General features: G+C 36.5%; 2 protein-coding genes across 2 annotated transcripts in view; both read right to left on the bottom strand.

Moving 5' to 3' along the window:
- Positions 1-4,455, bottom strand: part of LOC139145555 (active breakpoint cluster region-related protein-like) — a 52,391-nt gene extending 47,936 nt beyond the window's left edge. Inside the window, exon 1 of the mRNA XM_070716788.1 lies at positions 3,041-4,455. Within this exon, the coding sequence (XP_070572889.1) occupies positions 3,041-4,010 (970 nt within the window). The 5' untranslated portion in view covers positions 4,011-4,455. The remainder of the gene's footprint in view (positions 1-3,040) is intronic.
- Positions 4,456-7,683: 3,228 nt separating this feature from the next.
- Positions 7,684-11,720, bottom strand: LOC139146156 (uncharacterized). The gene is made up of 5 exons (XM_070717569.1): positions 11,342-11,720; positions 10,692-10,819; positions 10,215-10,375; positions 9,526-9,628; positions 7,684-8,966 (listed from the first exon to the last, which is right to left on the bottom strand). Exons 1-5 carry the CDS (start codon positions 11,544-11,546, stop codon positions 8,523-8,525), a joined length of 1,041 nt encoding a protein of 346 aa, XP_070573670.1. The 5' UTR covers positions 11,547-11,720; the 3' UTR covers positions 7,684-8,522.
- Positions 11,721-23,744: the final 12,024 nt, after the last annotated feature.

Here is a 23,744-nt window from a genome sequence, read left to right as displayed (position 1 = left end):
TTGAACTCAACAGACTTCTAAATTTTTAACTACCATGGCGATGTACTACAGTACAACCGAACCCACTGAATTTTGAATCGACAACTACTGTACATTGACATCCAGCTGGGCTTGGCAGAATAAAACACAAGGGAGTGTCTCAGTCTGGGGGACTAAAATAGAATAACACAGTAAGCTGAATTTGCAATGACTAAGAACTGACAGACTGTGGATGAATACAACGTTTGAATACAGAACAACCACTGTTTTCTTCAATATTATGTGTTGCACTCTAAATAGCACCTCGGACATAAACAAAACAGCATTTTTATATAATCCTGAGGAAAATATTTCAAAACTATTGTGCTTCTGCGTTTTTGGTCTCCTGCGTGTCTACTTACACTCCAATGTAAATATTGGCGCATTGAAAGACACATAAAACTACCAGCTATTTGTTACATACATGTGTGTAATGATTTATTAGACATACTGTATGCATACTGAAACTGAAACATGCTGTTTAGGAGCTGACCTTTCTACATTTGTACTCCAATTTTCCTGCACAGAGTTTCGACTTTCGAAGAAAACAACAGGTGATGATGGGGTGAAACTCTGAAATGATGTAATTGGGCAAGTTGTTACATGTACCACCAACACGTTTAATTAACCTTTCACCTCTGAATCCTACTGATCAGGTCCTTCTACCTCACTGTAAGGACAATGGGATGAACCAAACAGGGACAAAAAGTGTATTCTCTACAGCTATATGTGATAAACTGATGTGGGAACCATAACTACAATTCATCACCAATGATGTGTTCCCATTTCTCCTCTGAGTGAGGGTGGGTGGTTCAATTCATTTCTAGTCTGAGGAGCGGCCTTGCACAGTGAATGTGCATGATATTTGGATCACGTGTGAAATCATCCTAAATGTGCAATCACAGACAGTAGAGCGTATCTCTGCTGTCTATGATACAATCAACCTTTTGTCTTTTTTGGGTGTGAAGGGTAGATACATCTTAACGGATTTAAATTTTTGCCACCCACAGAACCGGTACTCACACCTCAAAATCAGATCCCTGTAGCACGTGTACATACGTGGGCGTGTTTGTTTTCCTGACTTGTCAGGGCACATGTCATACAGGTACATGTAAGGCTAAAAATTTAGTCAATCTGGGTTGTCAAACACGGAACATTTGTCTTTGAATACAGCTGTGTAGTCTGAATACATCTTGACATTTATGACTTTTCATTTACAATCATAAGTATAGGTGTCAATAATAAAGATTAATTTGACTTCCACTGGGTGATCAGGATATGAAACAAAAATGCCAAGCAGTCTTGGTAACACAGATGTAGGTAATCATTGAACTCTAAGGTCACTGGACAATTCTCACACATTTCCTAAGTTAACCCTTTGAGAACTTAAGTCAGTTTTTGTCATCTTTATAAAAATGCCCAAGTCAAATTTCTTTCAGATTTTTGCCAAAATTTTGGTGAGAAATTGTAGCCAACGAAACATGTCCATTTGATCCAATATTATCAAAAAAATTACAGAAAAATTCACAAAAATTGGTAAAATATTGCACTGAAATTTTGGTGGGAAAAATGACAGCACTCAAAGGGTTAAGTGTGACCCATATCTAACTTTTGAAATTCTCCGGAGCTCTGACAAGCTGAACATCAATTCTACATGTTTCATAACCTTATACAAAGGATTCAGTCTTCCCATACTCAAAAACTTACTTCTCTTTTTCATTTCATGTTCATGAAAGTTATGATACAAATTTGATTTCAAGTGACGCACCCGTGAATCAAGCGATATTGACGCATTATTGGAAAGTTCATATGTTCATGTCACAACACACACATAAACTCTATGTAACTATATGTAACGTATATATCTGTATTCAATAAAAATGTAAACACATGAAGTATTTTTGGATTTTGATACCTAAATGTATACAGGGGCATGAAAAATACTTCATATGTTCTCATTTTTATTGTAATATTGGTTTGCAATCCTGCATTGAGCACTCAATGCTCTGAGAAGAAATAAGCTGTGGTGTATGTCAGAGTTATAAATCTATCCATCCATCTTTATGTGTGTATGTATGCATGTATGTATGTATCTTTCTCTCTTTATATATATATATATATTATATATATATATATATATATAATTATATATATATATATATATATATATAATCTATATATATCTATATATATATATATTATATATATATATATATTATATATATATATACGCCCAAGTTCAGAGGTTGCATAAAGCCATTATGGTGATAACCGGGAGGGCACATTGTATACATTTTGTGTATATATATATATATATATATATATTATATATATATATAATATATATATATATATATATATATATATATATATATATATATATATATATATATATATACAAACATGTTGCATATTGAAGACAATTGCATGTACCATTTGCACGTCACATCTTCAATATGCATAATGCTTAACCAACCTGGGTACCTTTCCCATGGTTTTGAAGGGGAAATGTTGTTTTGAACAAAGAAAATGTCTATAAATATCTGCTTGTCCAGCAATATTACGAATGTGCTTCTCCTATTTTTATGAGGAAGTCTTCCACATAAGACAAGGTTACTACAGTTAAACCCGCCACAGTTAGAAAATATTAATTTTCATTTCTTTTATGGATAATAGGCGAGTATGTGTTACCAAAGTAACAACTTTCATTGCAATATGGAGACTTCAAATTTTATGTAAGTTATGGACCAAGTACCTGCATCTTTAGTAACGTGTCGGTGTTATACGATATTCAAAAGGAGGTTCCTCATTTATTTTTGTTGGTGTTGAGGTGAGGGCTTAGTCTTTCAGGAAACTGGAAATTTTCATCAGGATATTCACATTTACAACAATTAAGGGAAGTACGAAACTTGATACGAAGTGTTTAAGATTAAATATCATTTTGAAAATGATAGTCATAAATCATTTGATCTCAATGATGCAAAACTTAACTTTTCTGCTGGGTGTGTCCATTACAACTTACCTGGCTCATTGTCAAGTTCACCAGACTCTGTACTGGACACTTCAACCGAGTCGTCCGAGTCTCCTCCCCCAAGCTGGTCCCTGAGGTGTTCGTAATGGCATTTCTGCCCCACTGCATAGCTCATAGAGTCTATATTTCCTTCGGAACCTATTGAATCTACGTTTTCCTCGCCTACAGTCATATACTCATTGGTCTCGGTCTTGTTGATTTCGTCCTGTACGGTGTCATATTCGTTGTCGTTCCCTTTGGTTCTACCAAAATCGCCTCCCAACTGGTCGTAAAGAGGGTTCTCCCGTTCAAGGAATCCCGAAGCTTCTTGCTCGTTCATTTTACCTGCCGCTTCTTTCGGTTGTACGTCTCCAACCAGTTCATACACGACATCTGGTGCCACTGGTTTAGGTCTGCCCTGTGACGTCTGTTTAACGCTCGCCGAGGGTTTGATTTCTTCGACCTGGTCTTGTTGCTGCTTTACTTTGAGCTCTTCCAAAAATGACGATCGAAGACTCCCTTCGTGCACGTGCAGGTGTGGTTGAGCGATCGGTTTGCCAAATGTATTTAGGGGCATCGTAGGAGGTGTTGGACTGTCTTTCCTATTTATGCTTCCGCGAAAGGATACTGGTTTTGGTTTTATTGACGGTTTGGGCTTTTTCACCTGTGTGTACAAATCTCCGGTACTGGTACTAGAGGTCGCACCCGTCTTAAAACTAGCAAGTCTCTGCACTTCCTTGCTTTTCGCTTCGCCTGGTGGAGGAAAGCTCGCCGCTTTCGGGGTACCGCCGCTGGTGCCGTTCAATGGGAAATCGTCAATAGTCTCATACACATTTTCGCGTTGTCGAGGCTTAAATCTTCCACTGCTAAATATTGGTTCTCTTCCAGTTCTACCCTCGACACTATTTTGATGCCCTGAGTCCACACCTGTTCTTTTCAATGGCGGTGACGTCGAAGGTCCACCTTGCCCGCCCATCGCCATGTTTGGGTTTTTCACAGTTGTAGTGGTAGACTCTTTGAGAGCTGCAACAGCTTTCCAAGCCCTTTAAACTCCTCTAATTCCTGTTCGATCCAGCCCTTTAGAAATTCTTGTTTTTCAAGCTCAGCTTTGAGCTTAGAGATAGTTTCGTCTACTTTTTTAGTTCATCCTGAAGGACAAATTTCTTCCGACCCTACCTGCTCCGGCAGTCAAGAATGATACATCGGGTGCCTCCTGATCGGGAAATTTGCCGTTCCACTTTTCGAGAAACTGCGAAGTCGTATCCATGTCTATGTGAGTGTACAGTTAAATAACAAATACCTTTGACGATCACACATTCAGATCTTCATAATTTTACGTCATTCGTTGATTTTCAGACTCCATGTCGCTGCCGTTCGTGTTGCTTGAGGTTCGTACACAAAGGCTTTCTTCAATCACTACTGTCATTGAACTTTGGTCTCCGGAAGTTTAAATCACGTGATGTTGCATTAGCATGATATTTGAATACTGCTCTTGCACAAGTGACGTCGAAACTATTAGTCATAACTGTATATTACAATAAAAATACGCATGATCATGGGTGTAGGCCTTATATGTAAAAGTGTAATTCCATGACGTGTACGTTTTCATTATCAATGACGGGACCGGTATTAAATGTGACTGATAATAGAGCCACGACCAACACCGAGTGCTGCGGAACGACTCAAAGCAGAGCAAACACAATCTGACGATCCAAGTATGACAACTGAAAAAGATAGCTGAGCTATCGTCCCCCCCCCCTCAAAAAAACAAAACAAAACAAAACAAAACAAAAAACCACACACAACAAACAAAACAAAACAAAACTAACTAACAAACATGCCACTTAATTTAAATTTACATGTAATAAAACGACAGTGTTGCAGGCAAAATTAATTCTTACATGTCATCGCCATCAATCGTCCCTCGTCCTGGGCTCCTCACATCTCGGTTACCACATCTCGCTATCATGATGTTCTGAGAAAGAAAAAGCGGATAAATGGTACGATTTTCCTCCACAAAAACTACGCCAAAGCCGACATCATACCGCAACCAGAGCAAGAAAAAAAGCTGACATGCATTTATTGTATGGTCGCATTCAGTTAATATCATTTCTCCTATGATTTCAAGTGAAGTCTGAAATCCAAGTTTTTAAAGGTTTATTTCCTTGAAAATAGGCTTTCTTCGCGTCCTAAAATAGTATGAGTAATGTAATATTCTTGTCCTCCGAATGGAAAAAAGAAGTGTAATAGATATTTCAGCCGATCAGCAGATCAATGAACCAAATCAAATTGCTGTACTGCAAAACTGTGAATTACAGTCCGTAAGATTTGAGAGGAAATGCTGAACGCAAACGAATAATTCACACGTCTGCCACTTTCAGGAGAACACAAATTTTGAGAAATATTAATCTCATCAAAATTGCGTGAGACATCACTGTGTTCGATAATCAAACAGCTTCTAAAGAATGGTTCTAAGCTTATCGTGCTGTGATAGCAGTAAGATTTTCCTTTCTAAGGAGCCTTCATCGTACCAATGACATTTATTTTGCCCCAAAACAACATGTATGTAACTTTCCCCGCGTGTTTATATGTTGTTATGGCGAGAACTTTTCCTTCGACAGCGGAAGTGACTACGAACATTGCTATCGCTATTATATAATATTTATCGGTGCCACCGTCGGCACGAACGTCATCCAACCGTAAACAGGTTTCTCTACAGTCAATGTGCCAACATTCCGGTACCTGTTTAACAGGCAAAGTAAACACCACTATAGAAGAGATAGGACTTTCGGAGAGTAATTAAATTGGCCTTATGTCGACAACAGGAATCAATTAAAAGGGGACATTTAATTTGCTGACATGAATTGCAGGAAAGAACTGGAGGTGCAGCCTCGAACCTGAATTACACCGGACTAGAAAATCTTGCCACACGATCATCAAATTCGTTTTCTATCTTATAAATAAAACACATCGGTTTATCGAGGAATACATGTAGCATTTTGATTGTATGATATAGATTTGAAGGTGACCATAATCGCATTAAGAACAACGGAATGATGAATTTCGTTGCTAGTCCAGGCCCTCTCTTCGGTAACTGTGTACACTACACACTCCTAGACTATTCCTTGCTGACAATACCATCTATGAATGTGAAGCCTGAAGACTGATCGAAGGTGACCGGATGCATGCGACTAGTTGAAGATACCGGGCCTAGAATGATGGGATCCAAACACTATTTTACTCACATATACATAATTGTAAGGTTTAGAAAGCTGAGAGTACAATTTCTTGTATCATACCGAATAATAAAGTTATCAACTAGTATAGGCGAACTAATAAACTGTATACCCCGGCGAGTATTACAGTGGCGATATACTACGTGAACCATAGACCTGCTTGAACCTTGCAGCTTCAGTGTGTGGTCTAGGAATTCATTTTTCTCAAAACGCAAACACCCTGCCGAAAACAGACTTAGTCCCCCGAAAGGGATTCCGATGGGAACTAGTCAACTCTGATCTATACAAATCACGTTTGTTTGTTTTGTGTTGTTTTACTGCTCTTGTAGTTAGAGTACGTTTGTGAGCTGAATATAACATTGTGACGGCCATTTTTAGAAAGATCTGGTGCAATAACCACTTTCAAGCGCATGATCGAAGGTGCTTCGGGAATCTTCAGAATCTTATCAACGCAGTAAACCTTTGAAAACAAAAATAAAATTTATTCATCTCTGCCTTTTTTGAATAAATGAATTCCGCGCCGAGGTTTATACAATACTGCCACTGTATACAACTACACACACTTTGGATCAGAATTTTTACAATTCAAATGAAAAAGTCTACTTATCTAAATTTAGCAGCATTCAAGGAAAGAAGCAATTTCCGGCCAAACTCTGCTTTTCCTTGAAGCTCAGTGGGGTATATCGAAATGCTGTGTGCAGACATGGGGGAAAAGAAAAGGAAAAAACTTCGGCCCGCTAGAGGGCCAACTCGACAAAGAATGAAACCGGGCCGGGGCAAACCTATTACCACACGAAACCGTTCAAATGTGTTACATGTACAATACCTGTCTTTTACGAATAGGGCTTGAATGACAATGTCCGATAAAGCATCTTGACATGTAACTCATTTCATACACAGAACAGTTGGGTAAAATTTTATTTTCAAATCAGATGGATTTCAAGCATTTTGCATACATTCTGTGCTGCAGTTTTGTTACTGCTTTCCCAGTAACTCAACTCTTCAGCTCAAATATTCTCAGTATTGGGGAACACAGATTTCGGCTGATAAAATTTACAACTTCACAGACCTATAGGGAACATATCTAGAATTTATCATGCTTCCTTCATAATTCGGCATCAACTGACGAAGAAGGCTAGGTTTCTGAGAAACATTTCCACCATGAGCATACATGGAACAATCTAGGAAGATTTTTGCTGTCGTGGGCTTCTCACAGCATTACTGATTAGAATTTGTAACACTGTTTTCAAAACCTTTGAGAAATTGTGAATAATATTGTGCCTATCATGCAATAGAAAAGGACTTTCTAAGGATGCAGTAATAGTATTGGGCCCTTCCAAATACAGAGTTCTCTGCAAAAAACTGAACTTGTTACCCTGTTAAAGTAAATATTTTCTGAAAGACCTAGATATGGCAACTGCTGTGATTCATATTTTTTATTGTTGTTCAGAAGAGGATCGTATGCAAGTAAATTTAAATGACCTCAAATATTGGGGATGCCTTCCCCTGTATAAAAGCTATTACAAACCTTTCTGGTTGAAATTTGTGCAATCAAAAGTTGTTGCGCTATAAGTCCTATATATTGATAGTACTATGTATTGATCTTGTGGAAATTATTTATGCAAGGATTATCTGTTACATTGTCATCTGCAGGTATATTTGCTTTGAAGGTGATGGCATTTCTAAGGATCACATGTGACGTAATTCTGGCCCACTCTTACAAGGGACACTTCTTAGCTGCAAACCTTGACAATATTTACAATGTATTTGTTACATGGGGCATGTCCTCCTCAATTGAATGGAAGACCAGGCATCAGCCTTGTCAATAAATACATGGTGTGCAATATTCAGTGTTACTGTTGACAATGAAATTCTACTCTGGACTAAAATTCCATCATTGTCAGCGATAATGTTGGACATTATATGCATATGCATGGACATCATGCTTTTTGACACAACTTTTAAAATAACAACATGCAACTATTAAATTTTCAGATGACAACAAAATGGACAGTTATATCAAATTTAGACTAGACCAAGTGATGTGTCCATAAACCACAGGTCCCAGATATATTTCAAATGTAATGCGTTCATACAAACCAGCCATTCAAAGCCATGGATAATGCCATTTTTATTTCAAAATGGGCAAAGTTCAAAGAAATCTAACATTTTGTGAGAAAAAACACAAAGATCACATACTGGAAATGAAAACAATGATACAAAGTCAGTGGCAGACACGGCACTTTCTGGGCAAAATGTTATTTCTCATTTTTTTCCTCAGATTCTTGAAAGATAGTTATTTTAAGGAAGACCTTTAGAGTGTCATAAAAGAATTGTATATCCTCAAATGATGTGAGGGACAGTGTGATCTCTTTAAAGAACATACATGACAAATTGGGTTGGTTGTTAGGCAGGCTTTCAATGTCTCCATTGTCAGATGTTTTCATCAATTCCATGTAATGCTGTGTTGAAGTGGAAACATGACATCGGCATAACCGCAAGGTCAAGTCCTTGTTCTTTGGATCAAACTTTTGTAGACATATGAAATAGACCACAGCATACTCTTCTCCCGGTTTGCACATTTCGTCCTGCATTATTGAGGAAGGAGCTACAGCTACTGCTTCTGTGATGATTTCTGGTGTCATCCTGGCAGCAGATGTCATGTCAGTGACTTCTTCAGTTAGTACAATGTCAAGTTTATTCTGTGATGCAATGAACATATATTTATATGTATATCTTACTAATAAAGAATGACTAATTTGAACTACTTTTACAAGTGTATCTCCCTCTCTTTATATATAAATATATATATATATATATATATATGTATGTATATATATACATATATATACACAGTGTATATACATGTGTATCTCCCTCTTATATATATCTATATATATATATATATATATATATATATATATATATATATAAATAATGAGAATTCATTATGTATACAAAATATTAATTTGAACTACTTTTCCCTGTTTGCCTATACCATTGCACCGTTGCATTGTGCAATGTACTTCTTTTGAAGACAACTTCAAGTACATAAATAGTGAGTTCAACATTTTTAGGAACCCACTAGGTAAATGATGCTACAATATTGGTTTAATTCTGTATATAAAGGTGTTGTATGAACACGGCAATTGCAGCAATGTTTTCATTAACTTCAATAGGAGAGTGATACAAGGCGTTGTTTGTAACTGCCAGGGTTTACAGTCAGAATTGGTTTCTAATTGTCAACTGCTACAATCCTACCTTGAACAGCAACAGCAAATGTAGGTCACCTTCCTCAGAAGGCACTAGCACCTCAATGTTGCCAGAATATTTTGCCAGGTCCCATCTGGGCAAAGATGCTCTCCTGCAAGAAAAAAGTCTTTCAGTCTCGGAGTTGGATATTTGTAAATAAATTATATACAGTACAAGAAATTTAAATGTCATCAATTACAACTCCGGTACCATAACTTTAGTAAGTATGTTACAGAATGTAATGTCACAAACTGACGAGAGTTCAATTTTTTCACTGAAATGGTTCCCAATTTGGCTCTGGGAAGTCAACTCTGAGCACAGCAGTTTTCCTTAAAATGATACATATCATGTACAGATACATTCTGCAACAGACTGGATATTTACTTGCAAAGATTTTTTCACAGATAATATCCAGTATCTGCTTAAAAGATTACAATATATGAATCAGGGTCATTATACTCAAAGTCACATAAAATTCAAGGACTTTTACAGCAAATTTCAAGGGATTTTTGAAGTCAAAATACTCTCTCCTATATATAAATTCACACATCAAGACTTTCAAGGATTTTCCGAGGAGCTCTAAAATGTGAGGATTTCAGGAGTGTATGAACGCTGATAAATCAAAGATGGGATAGGACAACATATTTGCTGGATTGAGAAACTGATGGAGTTTGGACAGACATTTTTTTGCAACTTACTTTATCACTAGTGTAGTCTGCAACTCAACTTGTAAACTTCGTAATAAGCTGGCTACAAAGTCATTCAGACAGCATTGCTGTGCTTTTGTCATTGCTAAGATCCACTGTAACAGTGTCTCCTTATGAATATAACCAGCAGCATCACCGGGAATCACGTTTTTCTGTGAACAAATCGGTTGTAAATTTTGTAAACCACACAAGTCTATACACAACCATTTCTTACTCTAAACCTGGACCAATTCTAAACAATCAGACCATGCAATAGTCCGAAGCAAATTTATCACAATATGTACATTGTGTCAGTAATTAAAAACCATGACAGATGCAAATATTATGGAAAATTTTGTACATTCAATTTTTGAACTTGGAGATCAATAAAAAAATTGAAAGATGATTGGTTTTGCAGAAAAAAAGATCGAAGCTGCCTGAAAAAAGTAACAAGCCACACAAAGAATGTCCTGTTTTATCTAAACTCACATTGATAAGGTTTATTAGCCGTTTCTCATTCTTTGATAATGCTGCGATCAAATCACTTCCTATTTTGTCTTTAAGTTTACCAATCATTGCTGTGAAGCCATCTTGATTGTGTGTTTCCTTTGAGAAGACTGGGGAGAGAGAGAGAGAGAGAGAGAGAGAGAGAGAGAGAGAGAATTAATATTCACAAGCATGAAAAGATATAAAAAAAATGGAAAAACTGGTGTTTGCCATCAGACACAGAAAAATCTCATTTGAATACAGTTTAAATGACTATTTTTGATTTGAAACAGTTGAATAGCACTGGCAATCAACAAATAGTATACTCCAACAATTTGTAATAAATATATGATGGATCAAATATATCATGTGATGACCAATCTGTAAAAGTAAATGAAAAAAATGTTTATAAAATATTAATATATTACCTGAATCCCATGGTCATGTGTTAATGCATAAACCCACTGTCCAGACCGTAGGGTTTATACTAATTATATAGTTAAATATCCACAAAAGTCGCTACTACAAACGCCCTCACGCGATCGAGATGACACACACCGTTTCGGAATCTCATTACTTAAAAAGTTCCAACTGCCTGTGAACATCCCCCTTATATTTAGCAAACAAGAGAAATGTAATAATAAAAAACTCACCGTCTTTCGCTGTTTTTATTAAATCTGTCTTCGTAGGTTTATCAAATCGCAGACTTGGAGAAAACCATTCTTTGAACCTACTAAAATGTCGAAGAAAGGGTGCCGATGTGGGGTTATTGTCATCAACTTCTCCAAAACCAAATGCAATCCAACCGATTACTTCTTCCTGTAAACGGTCCGGAGGACCAGTTTGTGTAAATGGCATTCCTGAAAGTTGAGTTGATCGATATTGCCTAATGTCAAGTCAGATCCATTTGGTAGATGAAGATCACATTCGTGTTCATGAGTCATGCTGCAAATTGTCAACCGCCTTCCGGTATACTACTTGATCATGGAATGGATGTCTTTTGGCTGGTCCCCGCCTCAGCATGCTCAGTGACAAGCACAGAGAGGCAGGTAACGGGAAACCGCCATGTATCGAATTACGAAATCTGATTGGTTGAATCATGCGGCCTTGTGATTGGCTGTTCTATTTCTAGACACGTGAGACGCAGTGATCAGCGAAGGATGTCTTTCGCGGGCTCCTCCGACTCCCTATCTCTCTCGATGAAATTGTTCAAAAATGTTCGAAAGTTTAATAGTACCTGATAAATCCTGCCATTGTGACTGGATATGGCATGGTCTAAGCATCAATAAACCATCTTCAATACGCGTCAAAAGCGGTTTTTTCTGCGTTGTCTGACAGGCTTGAAATCCGACCTTTCGTAATGTTGGGTAAAGATTTTGCTGATCGTTTGTTTTTATCTGAAAATTCACTCCGTTTAAGCCTTTGAGAGCGATTTTGGAGAGAACTGCACTTGAGACCCTTGCGGATAACAGAACTAAGCTTTCTGACATAGCGTCCTTCTTTATTGAAACGATCAATACAAGATCAGAAATTACATTGAGCGAAATTAACGTCTTCAAAGGCCAGTGAAAGTATTATTTACAAAAGCAAAAACTAATTACCGAATTAAAATTCTTGTTCGATCTTGTTGTAACATTAAACCTCCGCATTGCCTAAATATTACATTAATTTCAAAATATTAATAACTATGTCATATCATTCATTCCCACAACATAAATGGACTGTTCCATTTCCAAGATACAGCCGCCCACTTTAACCACATCGTTTATGGTTGCATAGAAAGATTACATAAGCGATACTACAAATAGTGAAGAATAAGTTTACTGATTATCAAGACGTGACGCTGTCAAAAGAAAGAAGAGACAATTTATTTCAGTTCAGATATTGTTTCTATTCAGGTCAAATCAAGGAGAGTTGTAAAACAATGCATATGCAAATTTCATGAACAGATGTTCTACTCTACCGATCAGTTGCGTCAAAGAAGGTCAACGAGGAAGGCAAAATCAACATAAACATTGACTGCACCTAAAATGTCAAGCCTGCCCCCTATTTTTGATGAAATTACCTCTTTCAATGAACATGCAGAGAGAACACTGTTGGATATGTTAGTCCGTGGGCTAGAGGGGGTCTACGTGCACCCCCCCCCCCCACAGGATAACAAACCTGTATTTTTCAGAACCCTTGGGATCCCTAGAATACGAAATGGAATTTTAACAGAAAAAATATAGGGACGCAATAGCTGTTATGGTCATGTTTTGAAGGGTACCGCAAAATCACGATTTTCCAAGCCAAATGCATTTTCGTCAAATCTGTCTTCTTGTAAGTCATGTGCTGAGCTCATTTTTTAACATAACCTCACTTGTTTGGTATCATTAGAAAGGGAATTTATTCTCTTTTAAGATGACATATTGCACTATGCAATATCTTCTACAGTTTTTGTCAAATATAACCAAAACTTACCCCTTACCCCAAATTTAACATTACAAATTACAGAAAATCTCAAATTCTACCAATTTTTTAGCTAGGCATAATAAAAAATGCAATGCTTGTCTGAAATCTGTTTTATTTGATACAGGAACATGTCAGAATTATGAAATAGACTTTTAACAGAAAAAATATTGGGAATCTACAGCTGTAACAGTCATATTTTGAAGGGTACCGCAAAATAATAGTGTTGCAGATTTGCATGCATTTTTGTTAAAACTGTCTTCCTATAAGTTATCTGCTGAGCTTGTTTTTGAATATAACCTGGTTTGTTAGGTATCATTAGAAAGATAATATACTAATCTTTAGAATGACATATTGTAACATGCAATATCTTCTATACTTTTCATGATATATAAGCCAAACTTACCCCATACCCCAAAGTTTACATTGAAAATTTCAGTCATAGCTAAAACCAAATTCTACCATTTTTTGAGCTTGACACAAAAAATCTGTCCGTTTTTGCTATTAAATCTATTTTATTTGGTACAGGGACATGTCAGAAATATGAAATAGACTTTTAACAGAAAAAATATTGGGAATCTACATCTGTAACAGTCATATTTTGAAGGGTACCGCAAAATCATAGTGTAGCAGATTTGCATGCATTTTTGTTAAATTTGTCTTTTTATAAGTTATCTGCTGAGCTTGTTTTTGAATATAACCTGGCTTGTTAGGTATCATTAGAAAGATAATTTACCAATCTTTAGAATAAGATATTGTAACATGCAATATCCTCTATAGTTTTCATGATATATAACCAAAACTTACCCCATACCCCAAAGTTTACATTGAAAATTTCAGTCATAGCTAAAACCAAATTCTACCATTTTTTGAGCTTGACACAAAAAATCTGGCCGTTTTTGCTATTAAATCTATTTTATTTGGTACAGGGACATGTCAGAAATATGAAATAGACTTTTAACAAAAAAAATATTGAGAATCTACTTCTGTAACAGTCATATTTTGAAGGGTACCGCAAAATCATAGTGTAGCAGATTTGCAAGCATTTTTGTTAAATTTGTCTTTTTATAAGTTACCTGCTGAGCTTGTTTTTTAATATAACCTGGTTTGTTAGGTATCATTAGAAAGATAATTTACCAATCTTTAGAATAAGATATTGTAACATGCAATATCTTCTATAGTTTTCATGATATATAACCAAAACTTACCCCATACCCCAAAGTTTACATTGAAAATTTCAGTCATAGCTAAAACCAAATTCTACCATTTTTTTAGCTTGACACAAAAAATCTGGCCGTTTTTGCTATTAAATCTATTTTATTTGTTACAGAGACATGTCAGAATTATGAAATAGACTTTAAACAGAAAGAATATTGGGATTCTATGGCTGTAACAGGCATATTCTGTGGAGTACCGCAAAATCACAGCAGTGCAGACTCATATGTGTTTTGTTAACTTTGTCCCATTGTAGGTCATCTGCTGCGCTTATTTTATCACATACCATGTTTATTTGGTACCATTAAAAAGCTTATTTACTACGTTTTAAAATGACATATTGTTATATGCCATATCTTATATAGTTTTCATGGCATATGACGAAAACTTACCCCATACCACAAAGTTCATATCGAAAATTACTTTCGTAGCTATCGTCAAATTCTACCAATTATCTAGCTAGACATAACAAATAAGGCAATGCTTTATATGAAATCTTTTTATTTGGTATAGGGGAATGTCAGAAATATGAAATAGACTTTTAACAGAAAATATATTTGGACTCTACAACTGTAACAGTCATATTTTGAAGGGTCTCGCAAAATAACAGTATTGCCAACCCGCTTGCTTTTTTGTTAAATCTGTCTTCTTAAAAGTCATCTGCTGAGCTTGATTGTTGACATAACCTGGCTTGTTAGGTATCAATAGAAAGGTAATTACTAGTTTTAAAATGACATATTGTAATATGCAATGTCTTGTTTAGGTTTCATGAAATAGGACCAAAGCTTACCCCATACCCCAAGGTTTATACAGCAAATTACTGCAAATCTGAAACTCTACCATTTTTTACTATTAACTTTATATACCAAAGGCAATGCTTGTATGCAATGTATAAAATATGTTTTTTTGTTAATAAAGTATGTTAAAAATATGAAATTAACTTTTAACAGGAACATAATATGATTTTGTAGCCTTTTGGATCATATTTGGAAGGGTACCCAGGTATCAGGGCAAATTTGCCGAAACACATACATTTGCAATATATGGGTTCCCCCTCCAAAAATGATCCAAATGGCTACTAAATTGTATCATCTTCCCATTAAAAGTTAATTTTATACTTGTGACATACTTTTGTAACAAATAAATCAGATTTTAAACAAGAATTGCCTTTTGTATTATGTGCAGCAAAAAATGGTAGAATTTAAGATAAGCTGTAATTTGCGATTTGAACTTTTTGGGTATGGGGTAAAGTTTGACCATATTCCAGGAAAACTATGAATGACATTGTATATTACAATATGTCATCTTAAAGAAGAATAAATTTCCCTACTAATGATACCTCACAAGCCAGGTTGTGTCACAAAATAAGTTCAGCAGATGACTTACAAGAAGAAGAATTTAACAAAAAAGGTGCCAGTTTGCGGTACTGCGATTTTGCATTTCCCTTCAAAATATGGCTGTTACAACTATACAGTCCAAATATTTTTTCTGTTAAAAGTCTATTTCACATTTCTGACATGACCCAGTACCATATACTACAGATTTAATACCGAAACAGAGCTATTTTTATCATGTCTAGCTAAAAATTGACGGAATTTGATCACGTTATCTATGACTGTACTTTCAATATAAACCTTGGGGTATGGGGTACGTTTTGGTCATATTCCATGAAAACTATACAAGATATTGCCTGTACAATATGTCATTGTAAAGGCTATTTAATTACCTTTTCAAAGATACTAAACAAACCCGGTTATAATCAATAACAAGCTCATTAGACGACTTGTAAGATGACAGATTTAACAAAAACGCATGCGAATCAGGAATACTGAGATTTTGCTGTACCCTTCAAAATACAGCTGTTACAGCTATAGAATCCCAATATTTTTTCTGTTAAAAGTTCATTTCATATTTCTGATATGGCCAAGTACAAAATAAAACAGATTTCATACAAAAAATTGCCTAATTTTTTATGTCTGCGTAAAAAAATTGCTTGAATTTGACATTAGCTATGACAGTAGTTTTCGATGTAAATTTTGGGGTATGGGGTAAGTTTTGGTCATATTTCATAAAAATCTGTACAAGATATTGCATGTTACAATATGTTTTTTTAAAGATTAGTAAATAATCTTACTAATGATACCTAACAAGCCAGGTTATATTCAAAAACAAGCTCAGCAGTTGACTTAAAAGACGATAGATTCAACAAAAATGCACGCAAGTCAGGACTACTGAGATTTAGCGGTACCCTTCAAAATTTGACTGTTACAACTACAGAATTCCAATCTTTTTTCTGTTAAAAGTCTATTTTATATTTTTGACATGACCCATTACCGAATGAAATAGATTTCATACAAATAAATGCCGGAATTTATATGTCTAGGTAAAGAAAATGGTAGAATTTGATTTTAGCTATGACTGCAATTTTCAATGTAAACTTTGGGGTATGGGGTAAGTTTTGGTTATATATCATGAAAACTATAGAAGATATTGCATGTTACAATATGTCATTCTAAAGATTAGTAAATCATCTTTCTAATGATACCTAATAAGCCAGGGTATATTCAAAATCAAGCTCAGCAGATAACTTATAGGAAGACAGTTTTAACAAAAATGCATGCAAATCTGCAACACTATTATTTTGCGGTACCCTTCAAAATATGACTGTTACAGATGTAGATTCTCAATATTTTTTCTGTTAAAAGTCTATTTCATTTTTCTGACATGTCCCTGTAACAAATAAAATAGATTTAATAGCAAAAACGGCCAGATTTTTTGTGTCAAGCTAAAAAAATGGTAGAATTTGGTTTTAGCTATGACTGAAATTTTCAATGTAAACTTTGGGGTATGGGGTAAGTTTTGGTTATATATCATGAAAACTATAGAAGATATTGCATGTTACAATATGTCATTCTAAAGATTAGTAAATCATCTTTCTAATGATACCTAACAAGCCAGGTTATATTCAAAAACAAGCTCAGCAGATAACTTATAGGAAGACAGTTTTAACAAAAATGCATGCAAATCTGCAACACTATTATTTTGCGGTACCCTTCAAAATATGACTGTTACAGCTGTAGATTCCCAATATTTTTTCTGTTAAAAGTCTATTTTATATTTCTGACATGTTCCTGTATCAAATAAAACAGATTTCAGACAAAGCATTGCATTCTTTATTATGCCTGGCTAAAAAATTGGTAGAATTTGAGATTTTCTGTAATTTGTAATGTTAAATTTTGGGGTAAGGGGTAAGTTTTGGTTATATTTGACAAAAACTGTAGAAGATATTGCATAGTGCAATATGTCATCTTAAAGAAGAATAAATTCCCTTTCTAATGATACCAAACAAGTGAGGTTATGTTAAAAAATGAGCTCAGCACATGACTTACAAGAAGACAGATTTGACGAAAATGCATTTGGCTTGGAAAATCGTGATTTTGCGGTACCCTTCAAAACATGACCATAACAGCTATTGCGTCCCTATATTTTTTCTGTTAAAATTCCATTTCGTATTCTAGGGATCCCAAGGGTTCTGAAAAATACAGGTTTGTTATCCTGTGGGGGGGGGTGCACGTAGACCCCCTCTATCCCTCGGACTATGTGATTATGGGGTACAAGTCAGCCTTGATTATTTGACTGATATTTATTGTATTTGAATTGAAGTGTCGTCGTCAGTCAGGCGAGCTCAGTTGGGAGAGAAGTGAGGGTAAGGGTTTTTTTTGCGTTGAACTTCAGACAGAACGTAAATCTCAAGACATGAGAACATTTAAATCACAAGGAAACAAGAAGGATTCGAATATTGTCCTCGTAAATCACTGCAAATGTTATCAACTTTCGTTAAGATACAACAGGTTATAATGGATTTGTCAGAGCGACACTGATCTGACTAGCCGAAACAAACAAAAGAAAGAACTCGCAGTCACCAATCTTGCTCTCTAATTTCATCATTAAAACGATATGTCCTGCCGACTGATTACAATATAATGCTTGGACGCCCATCACTGATATCCATTGTATCAAAGGTTTCATTGTATCAAAGGTTTCTTCTTTCATTTAAAAGCTAACAGCAAAATTGATGAAGATCGATCAACAGAAGGTATGTACCCGCCCTAGGTTTTCAGTTGGCCACTGCCTTAATTGGGACGGGTGGACCGGGCCAGGAATCGCGCCACCAGCGCCAGTAAATTTGGTCCGACCTTTAGTAAAAATGTCAACTTAATGTTGACTCAGTCGTTGACATAACGATAGACAACATTCCTATATCGTAGATCTAGTGTTGGAGATGACGATGACAGTAAGACAAATTTTGTGCTTTGTCTGACAGGCTTGAAATCCGACCTTTCGTAATGGCAGGTGAAGATTTGCTGATCGTTTGTTTTTATCTGAAAATTCACCCCATTTAGGTCTTTGAGAGCGATTTTGGAGAGAAGTGCACTTGAGACCCTTTCAAGGGATAACCATTACTTTTACATGAGGGTGGGATGATCGGCACAGTTGAATACTTCGAGAGGCGATGCTAATACTTCGATCAAGTTTACACAAATGCCTTGCGGGTAACAAAACTAAACTTTTTGACATAACGTCCTTCTTAATTGAAACGATTAATATAATATCAGAAATTATATTGAGCGAAATTAATAACGTCTTCAAAGGCCAGTGAAAGTATTATTTAGAATAGCAAAACCTAATTACAGAATTAAAATTCATGTTCGACCTTGTTGTAAAGCTTTAACCACTGTATTTCCTAAATATTACTTTAATTTCAAAATATTAATAACTATGTCATATCATTTATTCCCACTACATAAATGGACTGTTCCATTTCCAAGATACAGCCGCCCTCTTTACCCACATCGTTTATGGTTGCATAGAAAGATTACATAAGCGGTACTACAAATAGTGAAGAATAAGTTTACTGATTATAAAGACGTGACGCTGTCAAACGAAAGAAGAGACATTTTATTTCAGTTCAGATATTGTTTCTATTCAGGTCAAATTAAGTAGAATTTCAAAACTATGCTTATGCAAATTTTCATGTACAGATGTTCTACCCTACCGATCAGTTGGCGTCAAAGAAGTTCAACGAAGGGTCATTCTTCTTCTGCATTCTGCTTCTTATGGATCGAAATGCTTGAAATACTCTTTACTCCTATTTAATCAGACTAGTCATTTAGTTTTTGTAGGTTCTTGCCTGTATCTTTTGGTACTTACCTGTATCTTTTAGAAATAATGATGCGATCTGCTCATTTTACGGATAGGAAACACTTGATATGATTCTTATTGGATCAGGGTTTTCTGTCGACTGCGCCATTGCGCCATTGTCTGCCCTGGAAAAGTTATCGATAGCGCTGAAATCGCGCACAAAACAAAGCAAGGAAAGACGTCTCCATGTGTAGTCACTTGTGATTTTGCCTGTCTTCAAAAGACAAACTAACCCATGTCATTCAGTTTCGGTGACATGCATCAGGCGCAGCAAACGAACAATGCACTTTTAAAGGGGGTCCTTATTATGATCATATATTGACCATGACAAGAAATGTGAAGTGACTAGTTTTGCCCTCCAACTGAAAATTTTTCGACTTACCCTCCCGCACTCAACTTCATTTTTACCCACTTCAGACATCCTCTTCAAGTTGTGAATTTTTGAAGCTCCCCTGCCCTGTGACGAAAAAAAACTTGTCGATTTCCCCTGCCCTGGAAACGATTTCCCCTTAAATTAGCAGACATGAAGCTCATTTACCCCGTGATGAAAAAACTCGATTGCCCTGTCCCTGTTTTACAAGTAAGTTCCCCTCTTCTCGTTTTTCCCAATCCCGGTCCCGAGGCCAATCATCCGATATCTGCCCTGCTAGACCAAAAAAAAAAAAAAAAAAAAAAAAAAAAAAAAAAAAAAAAAAAAAAAAAAAAAATCTACTCCCTGCCAGCTAAAAATATGTCCCCTGCCTAAGCAAAATAAAAAATTCCCCGGACCTCAAAAATTGCTCCCAGAATAGCTTTTTCGATGAATAAGCTCCGTTGACTGCACCACAGGTTATCGTAACGTTGCTTGGATAGTCGTTCGAGGCGGGCGGCCGCAGGTCGCCGTTTACTTGGAAAAAATAGAAATCTCTATTTTTTCCAAGTAAACGGCGACCTGCGGCCGCCCGCCTCGAACGACTATCCAAGCAACGTTACGATAACCCGTGGACTGCACCTGATGCATGACGTGGAGTGTACACATCAAAAAGAACAGTCAACGACCAAGTTGCGGTTCAGTCTACATGGATACTACTATGTCATGATTTGATAACACTAAAGTTTGAAAGCAGAACTTGAAACATTGTATCAATGAGAGAATTCTGAAAAATTCCACCTTTAACATTGTGTAGGCAGATTCCAGTGACGGATCGATCTCAATCGCAATAATGAAACACAATCGTTTGATCTGCGCATATTTTCATGGATTTACACCCCAAAAGTCAGATCAAATCGTGTGCAAGGGAACAAATACGTCAAAGTCTGAGTCGGGGAAAACCTGTGGGTTACAAAATCAACAGAAGATGGAGAGCAGCCAAGCACATCACAAGCTGACAAATATAATAATGTCGATGTTAGTACGGGTGTTGCATGCAACATAGACGAAACTGAACTTGGTGACGATCGATATCCTAGTGATATCGGTGAGAGACCGCTTCCTAAGAAGGCAAAATCAACATTAACAGTGACTGCCACCTAAAATGTCAAGTCTGCCCCTTAATTTTGATGAATTGGGCAGAAATTGCCTCTTTCCATGGACATGCAGAGAAAACACTGTTGGATATGTAATTATGGGGGTACAAGTCAGCCTTGGCTGTTTGAGTGATTGTATTTGAATTGCAGGGCCGTCAGGAAGGCTAGCTCAGTTGAGGGAGAGGCAAGGGAAAGAGGTGTTTTTGCATTGAAGTTCAGAGAGAACGCAAATCTCAAGACATGAGAATATTTGAATCGCAAGGAAACAAGAAGAATTCAGGTATTTTTCCCGTAAATTAGTGCAAATGTCTCAACTTTCGTTACGATACAACAGGTACTTTTGGATCTGTCAGAGCGACACTAATCTGACTAGCCCAAACAAACAAAAGAAAGAACAATTGTCGCAGTCACCAATCCTGCTCTCTAATTTCATCATTAAAACGATATGTTCCGCCGACTGATTACGATATAATGCTTGGACGCCCATCACTGATATCCATTGTATCAAAGGTTTCATTGTATCAAAGGTTTCTTCTTCCATTTAAAAGCTAACAGCAGAATTGATGAAGATCGATCAACAGAAGGTCTGTACCCGCCCTAGGTTTTCAGTTGGCCACTGCCTTAATTGGGACGGGTGGACCGGGCCAGAAATCGCGCCACCAGCGCCAGTAAATTTGGTCCGATTTTTAGTAAAAACGTCAACATTTGTTGACTCAGTCTTTGACATAACGACAGACAACATTCCTTTATCATAGATCTAGTGTTGGAGATGACGGTGACAGTAAGCCAAATTTTGTGCTTTGTCTGACAGGCTTGAAATCCGACCTTTCGTAATGTTGGGTAAAGATTTTGCTGATCGTTTGTTTTTATCTGAAAATTCACCCCATTTAGGCCTTTGAGAGCGATTTTTGAGAGAAGTGCACCTGAGACCCTTTCAAGGGATAACCATTACTTTTACATGAGGGTGGGAATATCGGCACAGATGAATACTTCGAGCAATGATACCAATACTTCGATCGAGTTTACATAAATGCCTTGCGGGTAACAAAACTAAGCTGTGTGACATAGCGTCCTTCTTTATTGAAACGATCAATACAATATCAGAAATTACATTGAGCGAAATTAACAACGTCTTCAAAGGCCAGTGAAAGTATTATTTACAAAAGCAAAAACTAATAACCGAATTAAAATTCTTGTTCGATCTTGTTGTAACCTTAAACCTTCGCATTGCCTAAATATTACATTAATTTCAAAATATTAATAACTATGTCATATCATTTATTCCCACAACATAAATGGACTGTTCCATTTCCAAGATACAGCCACCCACTTTACCCACATCGTTTATGGTTGCATAGAAAGATTACATAAGCGATACTACAAATAGTGAAGAATAAGTTTACTGATTATAAAGACGTGACGCTGTCAAAAGAAAGAAGAGACAATTATTTCAGTTCAGATATTGTTTCTATTCAGGTCAAATCAAGGAGAGTTGTAAAACAATGCATATGCAAATTTCATGAACAGATGTTCCAACCTGCCGATCAGTTGCGTCAAAGAAGGTCAACGAGGAAGGCAAAATCAACATAAACATTGACTGTCCCTAAAATGTCAAGTCTGCCCCCTTTTTTTATCAATGAGTCAAAAATTACCTCTTTCAATGAACATGCAGAGAGAACACTGTTGGATATGTGATTATGGGGTACAAGTCAGCCTTGATTGTTTGACTGATATTTATTGTATTTGAATTGAAGTGTCGTCAGTCAGGCGAGCTCAGTTTGGGGAGAGGTGAGGGGAAGAGTTTTTTTGCGTTGAACTTCAGACAGAACGTAAATCTCAAGACATGAGAACATTTAAATCGCAAGGAAACAAGAAGGATTCGAATGTTTTCCTCGTAAATCCCTGCAAATGTTGTCAACTTTCGTCAAGATACAACAGGTTATTATGGATTTGTCAGAGCGACACTGATCTGACTAACCCAAACAAACAAAAGAAAGAACTCGCAGTCACCAATCCTGCTCTCTAATTTCATCATTAAAACGATATGTCCTCCCGCGCTTAACTTCATTCTTACCCAATCCCACATCCTCTCCCCATTGTGAATTTTCGAAGCTCCCCTGCCCTGTGACGAAAACAACTTGTCGATTTCCCCTGCTTTTCGATGAATAAGCTCCGTTGGCTACACCTGATGCATGGCGTGGAGTGTACACATCAAAAAGAACAGCCAACAACCTAGTTGCGTTTCAGTCTCCATGGATACTAGAGCAATATTCTTTTATGTTCATGTTTTGATAGCGCTAAAGTTTGAAAGCAGAATTTGAAACACTGTATCAATGACAGAATGTTTGAAAATTCCAGCTTTAACATTGTGTGGGCAGATTGCAGTGACGGATCGATCTCAATGGCAATGGGCCTAATGAAACATAATCGTTTGATCTGCGCATATTTACATGGATTTACACCCCAAAGTCAAACCAAATCGTGTGCAAGGAAACAAATATGTCAAAGTCTGGGTCGGGAAAACCTGTGGGTAAAAAATCAATAGGCCAATCAACCGGTATCTGCCCTGCCCGACACAAAACTAAAATCTGCTCCCTGCCAGCTAAAAATATGTCCCCTGCCCAAGCAAAATTAGCATTTCCCCTGCCCTGAAAAATTGCTCCCTGAATAGCTTTTTCGATGAAT

This window comes from Ptychodera flava, chromosome 12 (assembly GCF_041260155.1).
Source record: "Ptychodera flava strain L36383 chromosome 12, AS_Pfla_20210202, whole genome shotgun sequence".
In the NCBI taxonomy this organism is placed as follows: Eukaryota; Metazoa; Hemichordata; class Enteropneusta; family Ptychoderidae; genus Ptychodera; species Ptychodera flava.
The sequence above is the reverse complement of the archived record's forward strand: the minus strand, read 5'-3'. Positions and strand labels throughout refer to the sequence as shown.